The sequence below is a fragment of the Rhagoletis pomonella genome, unplaced genomic scaffold (assembly GCF_013731165.1).
Source record: "Rhagoletis pomonella isolate Grant_MI unplaced genomic scaffold, Rhpom_1.0 Rhpom_scaffold_00008, whole genome shotgun sequence".
Taxonomy (NCBI): domain Eukaryota; kingdom Metazoa; phylum Arthropoda; class Insecta; order Diptera; family Tephritidae; genus Rhagoletis; species Rhagoletis pomonella.
The window spans coordinates 19079959-19091322 of NW_023458562.1; the positions used below are offsets into that span (position 1 = coordinate 19079959).

The 11364-nt window shown below is 36.2% G+C and overlaps 1 protein-coding gene across 1 annotated transcript; it reads right to left on the reverse strand.

Moving 5' to 3' along the window:
• Positions 1–4771: 4771 nt before the first annotated feature.
• LOC118744309 (cytochrome P450 6a22-like) lies at positions 4772–6474 on the reverse strand. Its single transcript, XM_036477224.1, has 2 exons — positions 5400–6474; positions 4772–5328 (listed from the first exon to the last, which is right to left on the reverse strand). Exons 1-2 carry the CDS (start codon positions 6472–6474, stop codon positions 4913–4915), a joined length of 1491 nt encoding a protein of 496 aa, XP_036333117.1. The 3' UTR covers positions 4772–4912.
• Between the last annotated feature and the right edge of the window lie 4890 nt (positions 6475–11364).

Here is an 11364-nt window from a genome sequence, read left to right on the forward strand (position 1 = left end):
ATACAACAACTCGCAAGTGCTCAAACTTTTCACTGCTGATGTTATCTTCGTTGCGCTTAAGCGCGTGGCATTTGCCGGTATCGCTTTGTGCATAGAAAATGGCTAAGTAGATCTCGCAGTTTTGAGCGTTGTGGGGAGTTTTGGTTTCAGTCTACTTCTTATTATAATTCTGCTTTGGATTCCATACACAAGAGTAAGCAGAATTATTAAATTCGTCAGATCTAGTATGTTTTGGGCCACCCAATTTTAAGTATTATATGTCGCTACTGTTATATTTAAAATTTGAATAACTCGTGTTATGATATTGTTACTTGTAAACAAGCAATGCGTTTTGGTTTTTAGACAAGTTTATTTAGAGAACTAATGTGTGTTTGGGCTTGCATAAAGTGGTGAAATAACAGGGAGAGCTTTTCTTAAGAACGCACTCTCAATTGATGATAATAAAGAAATAATGGGTGACACAGTTAGGGGTTCGTAAATAAGAAATTATATAATTTCTTCAAAACAAAAAACATCCGCCATATACATATATTATTTTATTTTTATGAATCTTGCGAACATGAATGTCGGATCTCTAACAAGCAATGGCAGAGAGTGATTAGGACATTGAGAGCGTATGCATTGTGTGCATTCAACTTAAATCAGTAGGGCCCAGGTAGAGCTCTTAGTTTGTGCCAGGCGTATATAAATTGTAACGGTAGCTTTTAAAAGCTTACAACTAGTGCTTATGTTGAACCAAATATGAAGTATAACTTATGTTACATAAGAGGCGAGATGATGTAGTGATGCTCAAAAGAGCGCCCATGGGCGGAACTCTTCAAAGCTCTCTGTAGATTGTATATCAGCGATGGGCTGAGAGAGCTTTTACCCTACTGGCGGCTATACAAAATGTATATTAAGCTTATAAGAGCTTTGCCCGCAGGCAAGAGCACGGAGCAAAAGCTCTCTCTCAGCATTACTGAGATGATCACAGACAGCTTTTAGACTCTGCACGTCCATATAAAACGGTCATGGGCAGCAGCTTGGTTGCATGCAGAGCTCTTTCAAGCCTCTTTTGCATTTTTATGACTACAAACGGGGTGAAAGTTCTCTGTACTTATTACTGATATTAAACCTATAGAAGGCTTTAAAAAGCATGTTTCTCAGCATATGTTTTGGTCGTGATTAGTATAGAGTAGTGATGGGCATCGCCTTGCCCGCGGTCAAAGCTCTTTTAAGATTTCTATAGATTTGGTATAGGCGCGTGCAGAGTAAAAGCTCTATCTGCTCATCGCTGGTAAAGAACAGCTGGTAAAGAACAGCGATGGTCAGAGAGAGCTTTTACTCTGCGCGCACATATACAAAATGTATAGAGCTCAAAAGAACTTTGCCCGCGCGAGCAAGGTGGTGCCCATCGCCGGTATAGAGTATGTGGAGCCTCAGGGGCTGCTTCATTGTCTGACTTCGAAAGTTTAATCCCAAACAAATAATCACTTTAAAGATTGCTTATTTCAAAAGCAATCTTTCATTAACTACGATCATGCAAATTTGTACTATATGCGTGTAGATATAAATACGGTGATTTTATGCAAATATTATAGTCCTCTACCAGCTAACTCTTCCCCACTCAATAAACAACCAAAGCTGCTAGATGAATAAACAAAGCATTTACTATGAATTACTGAAATGTTTTTTTTTTTATTATTTTGCTTACTTAGTAGCTCCGTTGAGACGGACGCATAAAAAGAGAAGACACAAAATCTGAGAAATAACCCACCTTGGGAACAATGTGCTTCAGTGCTTGTTGCTGCAAAGCTCGCCTACGTCGATTTTTGTTAAGCAAATCAGTGTAAGGTGGTAATTGAGATAAAATGAGAATAAGGTAAAAAAAATATAGAAAAAAGTGTAGTGCACTTACATTCTTAGTTTCCCTCCTCCTTTGGGTAATTTTCTTTCTCTCTTCCTTTTGGTAATTTTCTTGCACGCAGCAACAACTAAAATAAGAAAAATATTGCACTTGAAGCTAAATAAATTAATATTAACAGCTTTTTAGTAATAAAAATAGAGTAGAGACTTTAAAATGTAATGTATTGTAAATAAATAAAATTAGTTTACAAATAATTTATCACAAAAGAGCCAGTAGTAGTGGATCATAAAGTAAATTAATAGCACTTTTGATAAGAAACCAAATTAACTGTTTTAAGTAGATATCTATGGCATAGCAAAAGGGGTATTTATTGGGGTTTATGAAAAAAAATTTATGAATACGGATTACACTAGACGGAAATAGCCTGCCAGTAGTGTCCTCTTCATCAAAAGCCCTGCACTCTTTCAAAGCTACATCTAGGTTTGTGAGCTACTGCAATTAAGCACTCATAACAGTAACGAAAGAGCTGATGCTCTCGCAAAACGTGGGCTCCAACGGAGCTTATGTGGTCCCCAGCATTTTTGTGATCCGCCAAAAGTTCAAGAAATGTTTCATAGCCTCAGAGGAATCTCGGAACGACTTGTGGATTTCAGTCGAGAAGGTCCGAGGACTTTTAGACGCTACCTAACAGGACTTCAAGAGTAGGTCAGAGACTCTTAGGTCGAGGCCACGCAATGAGCGGCAAAGCGGCGAGCTGCTAAGCGGCTGATTAAAACATATAAAATCTATTGAAGTGGCCACGCACTGAGTGGCCGAGCGGCATTACTGTATGACGCCGCTTTGCCGCTCCTTGCGTGGCCTCGACCTTACATTTCGGGGAGCGGTTATTGTCTCCGGCCAAAATCTGGAGCATGGCACTTAATGGATCTATATAGTTCTATTTTATTTAACTTAAGGGAGGTATGTTCCAGCATTATAAGATAGTTCACAAATCACTAGAAAATTGAAAATATTTTAATAATTAAATCTGTAGCAGTTTTTACATTTTGGCACATAAAATAGAAGAAAGTGGCAACTGTGCATGTATCCACACACTTTTCATTTTGAAGCAAGTAATGCAATTTTTCCAAGAAGTTTATTTGAAAGGCACATTAATAATGAATTGCGGATAATTGAGACTGTAAAAATGATATTTTTAAAATTTAGTTTTTTCGAATGTTGACAAGCATTTGCCTTATCAATTTTTGAATACTTACATACATATGTATGTACTTATATTGAGTATCTGGCCCAATGACTTGCAAGATTGTTTCTTTTGTTCGCATTTTAGCATTCTGGCCTTTAAAATTTCGCCTAAATCCCTACTCGGCCATTGAGTTTTCACTTAAGTACCTGACTATGCACTATACAATTGCATGTAAGTAACAACCCTATCGGAGTAAAGCAGACAGTCTCGAAAATTCACCTTTAAAACAAAAATGCAGAAAATTCACTAAAAATCTCCCAAGCAATTTTTTTGAACATGAAAACTATTTTTAAAGAAATTCTCTCTCTATGCGAAATTAATAATTGTATGAAATGTATATAATTCAAACTGATCATTTGAGAACACGTTCACATACGAGGACTTTGGCTGTAGCTGGGTGCGCAGGGGAGTTTTCCATTGTTTGCTATATTGCATGAGGTTCTGCGTTTGCAATTGTCATCCGACGAAACATATGAAAATTAGAAGAAAAAGCATCTGTGAAGTGCAGAAGAAAAGCATATTTAACCGAAAATCACTGATTTTGAAGTTTTTTAAGCCAAACACATTTGAAAGTAATGGAAATCAAATGCAAAATGGAACAATTGTATTGCACCCAGGACATCGCCATTTTAATAAAGTCAGTTGCTAACCAGAAAAAAAGGAAGAATTTCTTTCAACTTGCTTTTAAAATGCATAGTTGATTTTCCGACAGGGAACATAATTAGATATACATATACAGTGTTTGCACCTTGCTATATGCATGTATGTTCTACATGCAAATGAGATTGCCATTTTACTTGGAACAATTTTTGAATCAAAGCAAACAAAAACAAGTAATGGTCCTTAAGAAATGAGAGCTTATACTGGCATTTGGGGTAAATGCGAGATATTGGGATTTTGTAAATTTTAGATATAAGTACCTCCACACATACATACATATGGGTAATGAATGTAATGAAGTGTAGAAAATATGAAAATTATGCGAATTTGTTCAAACAGTTTCTACTAACGCAAAACTCTGGTATAACTAAAGGGATATTTACATATGTACATTAGGGTGCATCACTCTCCATAAAAAAAAACAACCCGGTACTGTTTTTCCATGGGTATTCTAAAACTTATTATATTTTGAGACCTTCGCCAAAATATTTCTTAAAAATATAAAGATTTACCTGAATTGAACTGATTTAAAAATACATGCATTAATTTTTTCGTAAATAAATTGGGCTTTAATATATTCTACAAAAACACCTCGGCCGATAGAAAATTTTAAGCGTAAAAATATTCATTAAGATGTTTCAAAAATTTATCAATGGTGTCAAAATAATATGATTTTTTTAATTACTTTCAGATCGGTTCAGTTCATTCTAATCCTAAATCGGAGGTTTGCCATTGCCTGCCGAGGGGCGACCGCTATTAGAAATTTTTTTTTTTAATTTTTTATGTTGGGTTGAACCCCGGCCTTGTGGAATGGTAGAGCGCACTGCTAGCCACTACAACACAGCGATATAGTACTTATATCTGTTTTTTTTTAAATGATTAAACAAAAAATATATTATCTTATAGGACTTCCACTCAGCGCCAAATGACACCGAAACTGATAAATTAGCAAGCAATGAGTGACTAAGTAATTGGAATTGCTAAGTGCCTCAAATATCGATTATACGTCAATATATTTTTTTTTATAAATTAGCAACAATATGTTTTATTAACTCATTTATACTATATTATAAACTTACATACATTTACATATTCACATCTTTTTTTAAATAAAATTAGCAGTCAAATTTATTTCAGCTTATACCCGAAAATTAATTTATCTACACAGGCTCCACACGCAATTTAATTCCATCAACCGAATGCAGCAAGACTCTTCCCTTCATGCCGTGCTTGCTGACATTGGTTTGTTCACAAAGTGAGAATTTGAAATTTCGCAGCAAATATGTCAGTCCAACTACTGCTTGCATTTTGCCAAAACGCAAGCCGATACAATTGCGTGGCCCATCGCCGAACGGTAGCCATGTGCATGCGGGTCGCTTCTTGATTTCCGCCTCCGTGAAACGTTCGGGGTCGAACTGTTCTGGATTGGGGTAGTATTTGGGGTCATAGTGTATGGAATCTACGGATATAACTATCATAGTGCCCTTTTCGATAGTGTAGCGCGAGTCTCCGGTTTTATAATCCGCATTGGCCTCGCGTGTCAAATGTGGCAGTACTGGGTATTTCCTTAAGGTCTCTGGAATTATATGCGAAAATTTCGTATAGGAATAAGCCAGTGATATACTTATTTTCACAACCACTACTCACCCGAAAACACCTGCTCCATATAATGCATATCCATCATTGCTTCGTAGGTGAATTCGCCATTATACCGCTCAAGCACTTCCAAAATTTCTTTGCGTAGCCGCTCTTGTATATCCTCATGCTTAGCCAATTCGTACAGTGCGAAGCCCATTGTAGTGGACGAGGTCTCAAAGCCGGCCAATAGGAAAACAAAAGCCTGTGCGGCAATTTGATCCATTGTGAGACCGCCATCCTTGCCATCTTTCGTTTTCAATTCAATCAGAATTTGCATCAGATCTCTGCGGGTCACTTGGTTCTTCTCCCTGAAGGAGACAGTCTCACGGACTATGCCCATGTAGAAGTCGTGCACTTGCTGTGATATTTGCCGCATTCGTAGTGCACGCGCCAACTTAGGCGCTGACTCAAGCAGAGCATCTACGAATTTATTATGTCGCCTTTCGCTGACCGCCTTCTGTCCCATCACCACAAATTCTGCGGTCGGATTGCGTAGGCCGTTGCATTCGATGCCAAAAGCGCAGGTACCAATCACATCGGAGGTGAAGCGGGATACTAAATCGCCCATTTCTATGATGCCACCAGCAGACGTCGCTTGCTTTTCTTGCATAACTCGTACGAACTCCTCAGCCACCTTGGTGATGGTGGGATACATAAACTTCATTTTACCGGATGTGAAGGTCGGTGATAGTTTTTGACGCAGTGCGCGCCACTTTTGCCCATCCAAAGCGAATAAGTGGCCGGTGAGTGGATCGTCTCTCTCGTTGTGGAAGACACCGCGATCGTGAAAGTTGTTGAAGTCTTTGATAAGAATATTTTTCACTAAATCAATGTCCAAAATTAGTGCGATGGGGCGAAACATCAAAAACATGCCGGCAAAGGGAGCCCTGCCTTTGAATTTATTATAGACTGGCAAAAAAACTTCGACAAACGTTTGTGTTTTCTGCCAGTTTTTGAAATCGCCCATCGGGAAGCTAGGCTCATTGTGTGGCACGTGACGGCGTGCCCAGTAGCCATGACGGTACTTGAGGACGAGAAAACCCAGTGTAACGGTGAGTATAAACAAAGCGAGAAACACACCCATTTCGATGTATTTTGTAAAACTGTCTAGGACTCGAAGCGAACTGAACAAGTGAACATTTAAGTAAGAACTGAACAAAATTTTGCGGGCTAAATAGATTTAAATTCGACGATTTGTGAGCTTTCATTGAAGCAGTTTTCTTATCGTTCATATATACGCTCTTTAAGTGGAAGTTATGGAGAGTAGTTGGTAGACACACGCAAACACACACACCTGTTTGATGGGCATGGGCTCTCTTCCGCAATACTGAAAACACTTTTAAGTCTTTGTTGTACCGTTATCTGTTGTTTTCTATGCTAGATATTCACGCACATTCATAGTATTTAAATGATTCAGCAACTTGTTGAACATTTTGCAAAAATATGGTGGTAATTGTTATCATCAATAAAAAAAAACAATAATAAAATTATAATAAATTAGTATATAAATACCTACGAGTGCATGGAATGATTTGAGTAGATAATTTTAAGGCCAGAAAATCCCGTTCAGCCAGTTCTTATTTTTGGAAGTGCTATCCGGTTGACGCTGTACCTACTACAGTGGTGAAAAAAAACGATTAGTTTTGCATCCGAAATGTTATGCCGCTTGCAAATGCAAAATTTAATGAATTTAAATTTTTGGTTATTGCTGCTTCCAACTGGGTATACGTATAAATTGGTATGACGATCTTTTATGTTTTGTCTCCAAAACTTTAATTGAGAATTGAGGACGGACATTTGTTCAACAACAATAAAAATACACAGACTAATATTTAAACCAGTATCGATAAGTATTTAAAAAATAATGTCGATTAATTTATCGATACATTTATCGATGGGGTTGCTTAACTATTATAGTTATACTTAAATCATTGACTACCTCAATGAAAATATCGATAAATACTTTGATAAATTTATCGAAACAATTTTTACATAAAAATCTATAGATATTTAAAAAAAGATGGTATCGCTAACATATGCGCATGCCCCAAATTAAAATTATAAAACGATAAAATGATAAGCAACAAACTACTTGGCCCTGTCAAAGTACTAAAGTATGAGTTATATTTTTCAAAACCTGTGTTACTTCTTTCATGAGCTCAAATGTATTTTAGGGTGGTCAAAAATTACACAAGAAAATCTGGTTTTTGCAATTCTCTTGCCGAGAATTATAGAAAATGGAAAGTGCTTTCAAGTTTTGCATATCGACGGCTGAGTGGCGGACTGCCTGTCCTATTTCGCCCGCCGGTTTGAAAATGCCCTAACTCAGCAGCCAATACCTTGAATTTATATTGAATAGAGCGTTTTCAAAGCGACAGCTGATATAGGGCATTTTTGAACCAAATTCTGATATAGGGCGTTCTACAACTATTTGCTGTGATAGGTCGTTTTCGAACCGGCAGCAGAGATAGGGCGATTTTTCACTCAGCTGATGACATACATAAATTTTTTTCTTCGTAGAAATGCTATAAAATCTTTAAAAATAAATGTTTTGCCTTCAGAAATCTTCAAGCAATAAAATTATGGTGCAAAAGTTTTGCACCACCTTAATATCCATTCATATTTTTTACCAGCCATATGATAAATATTTGTTTAGATTTGTAGCTTCTATTTTGATTTTATTGCGCAGAACCTTTATTTTGTTTGCATACATCTGTACGCTTGTAAATACTATGTATGTATGTGTATTTGTCTCTATTTTGGCAATTAGTAATGAGTAAGAGATAAATAAAAACGATTTCTAATTGTTAAGAGACTTACATACATACATACATACGATTTTGCGCATAAACAAACATACATATGTAAGCAGTTGTGTGTATGAATCACTCAATAAAAAAGCGTTCACATATACATATGTACATAAGCACATGTGGTCACCTCCAATGTAGAATTATCAAACTTGCATACGAGGGAATTTTTATGGCAAATGCTTCACCAAAGAGCATAGCTTTCGTTAGACAAGAAATTGGAGTAGTGGGTATTATATGTACATTAGGGTGGTCCAAAAAGAGTAAAGAGGGAATTTTAATGCTCTCTCCCATAGGAAAAAATTATACCGCCGACTTTTTATTTTGAAATCAAAAAATATTTAGAGGTCGCTCAAAGCGCTCAAAATACTCCATGTATTTTATATGGGGGGAAAAAAGTTTTCGTAGAAATGGTATGGAATACTTGAAATCAATATTTTTCGATCGCAAAACTTTGTTTTACTTCAGAAGACTTCCAATAATCATATCCAATTATTCATTTAACCGTTCTCGATTATTACCTATTTTTTATAGGGCCCCTAAAACCTCAAATGGGTCCCCAGTTGCATTTTTTAGGTTTTTAGGGGTTCTTTATAAATAGTTTATAATAGATAATGCTTAAATAAATAATTGGGTATGGTTATTGGAAGTCATCTGTAATTTTCAAGAATTCTATACCTTTTCTAAGAAAACATGTTTTTCGCCATATAAAATATATTAGAAACTTTAAGCGCTTTGAGCGACCTCTAAATATTTCTTTATTTCAAAATAAAAAAAAAACACGGGTAAAGTCTTTTTCGATGTAGGGGTGATAACATTGAAATTCCGACCTTAATTTTTCACATGCATTTTTGGAACACCCTAGTCTACATACAAACATATATGGAAATATGTACGAGCACATAGCCGCCATAGCCGAGTGGTAAAAGGTGCGTAGTTACATAAAATTTATGGAGAAAGCTTTTTTTTTGCAAACAGCGTTCGCCCTTCGACAAGCAATGCCAAAGAGTTGTTCATGAAATATCACTTTCAATTCGAAGGTAGCGTAAAGCGATTATATTTGTATGACAACAATAAGACTTTACGCAGCCGAAGAAGCTCGGTCGAATTCTCAACGACAAAGTGAGTGCAATTTTTCTTTGAAGTTGTGCTGTGTGTGAGAGTGCTGAATGCTCGAAACTGTGTAAAGTAGATAGCAATGATTAAAGTTCTTCGATTGACAGTTTTCCTTTGTGTGGTGAACATATGAGTACATAAATATCCACAAAGATATCGATAAAGCTATTTATTCTAGAAAGGAAAGACTTTAGCTTGTAAAATTACGTATATCCGAGAATTATTTTATTTTAAATGAGAAAAGCGTTAAAAGACAGCGCTATTATACGAAAATTATCCTCAAGCTTCAGCAGTGATACTTAAGCAATAAGTAGGTAATATATTCCGCCACCTATCTGCCAACTCTATAACTAGATTATTTTGTTTTACCTTCTTTTGGTGGCTATTACTGAATTCGGTAGTAAAACCACCCGCAGGACACTAAGCCGAGGCCTACTAAGTACTGGACAAAGAGCTAAAGAGCCTCCTAATTCATTATCGTTGCACATTTCCTGTAAGTTTTCCATTTTTCGGGGTTGGCTAAAATGCTTGCTATCATATGCTCCATATATAGTTCTAGGCCTTTTGCAGCCGTGGAAACTTTAACTTTTTTTTTGTAATTAAATTTGTTGAACAAATCTTAATTTCCGTTAATTTTGTTTAACAAACATGTGTACATATGGGCATATGTTTATACATACATACATACGTATATGTACTTCCCTTTGCATTCACTCGCATGTTACGCATACGCCGTGCTACCCCTTAATGAATTCCACACCTATATATGTACATGAATGTTTACGGATTTCCATGAAGAAGCCAGCATAGAGAAACACACTTAAAAAACAAAAATATTTCCTTTTTGCTACGGGAAAAATTTAATACAAACACCTAAAGATTGGCTAAAGGGCAAAAGGTAAAACAAACTTAATTTACTCCAATATAATTGTTTGGTCTGGGCTAGTTAAATGCAAATTTTAGTTTAAAATTCTTTCTTAGATGTGGAACGCTGCCTCACTCGGTGGCTAAATACCACCAGTACTTTTCTGTTCATACATATGCGCATATGTATATGTATACATATATTAAAAAGTATGATGCTGTTACTATTATCCTCCCGCCGAAAAGCCACAACAGCTAAAAAGCCACAAAAAAAAACTATTTCCCTCAAACGCTTGTAGCTGTATCAGTCTGAATACAGATACACAGACATATACATCGTCTATCGAAACATACATATGTACATATGTAAGAGTATAGGCAAATGTATATGTGAAAGCTTAAATGCACCAGCGAGTGCAAGCGAAAGCCACTGACCTGAGGGCAGGATAACGAAAGGCATGACTAAGTGGAGCATTCGCATGTGCCCATATGTGTATATATGTATGTACATACATATGCGATAGAGTAAACGCATGGGTGCTAGCGTGTTTAAAATGGTTTCACTTCTATTTCGCTAAAAATTCTAAACAAAAGCGTTCCGCTGGAAAAGTTCAAATGAAAAACATGAACATTTTAGCTCAGCATATGCTCTTGACATATTCATTTACGGATTGTGATTTTTAGCAAAGATACAATGTTGCAGCTTATGTTTTTTGCTGAAAATTTCACGCAATATTTAGTGGTTGGATGAAATTTGAAACTGCAATTTTGCCGAAATAATTGATTCATAGAGCGCGTTTTGAAAACATTTTTGGAAATAAATTTATGTATGTGCGGAATTTGTATGCATTGCTTCCGAGAATACACCGGACTTTGATATACATATGGCACGTTTAATAAAATAGAGATATAAGTCAAAATCTACGTTTTTGGAGATTTCATCGTGCAATTAATAAGCTTGATAAGTAGAATATGTTTAGTCTAACAGATAACTAAACATCCCAAATATGGCAAAGATATGTGTCTTTCATCGATTATTATTGATTTTTAATCGATATCGTTATCGGCAGATGTTTTCCATTTCCTTCTAGAAATCATGGTTACAACCTTCGATATCGTTGACTCTATTCATTGCCAAATAGATCGCTACCTCTACTGAGCAGTTATACCTGCAATAATATAAA

Excerpts from the sequence above, each read along its gene's own strand:
- LOC118744309 (XM_036477224.1), bottom strand. The coding sequence starts at position 6,474 with ATGGGTGTGTTTCTCGCTTTGTTTATACTCACCGTTACACTGGGTTTT. Across the intron at positions 5,329-5,399 it reads TATGGAGCAGGTGTTTTCGG|AGACCTTAAGGAAATACCCA; the intron begins GTGAGTAGTGGT and ends ATATAATTCCAG.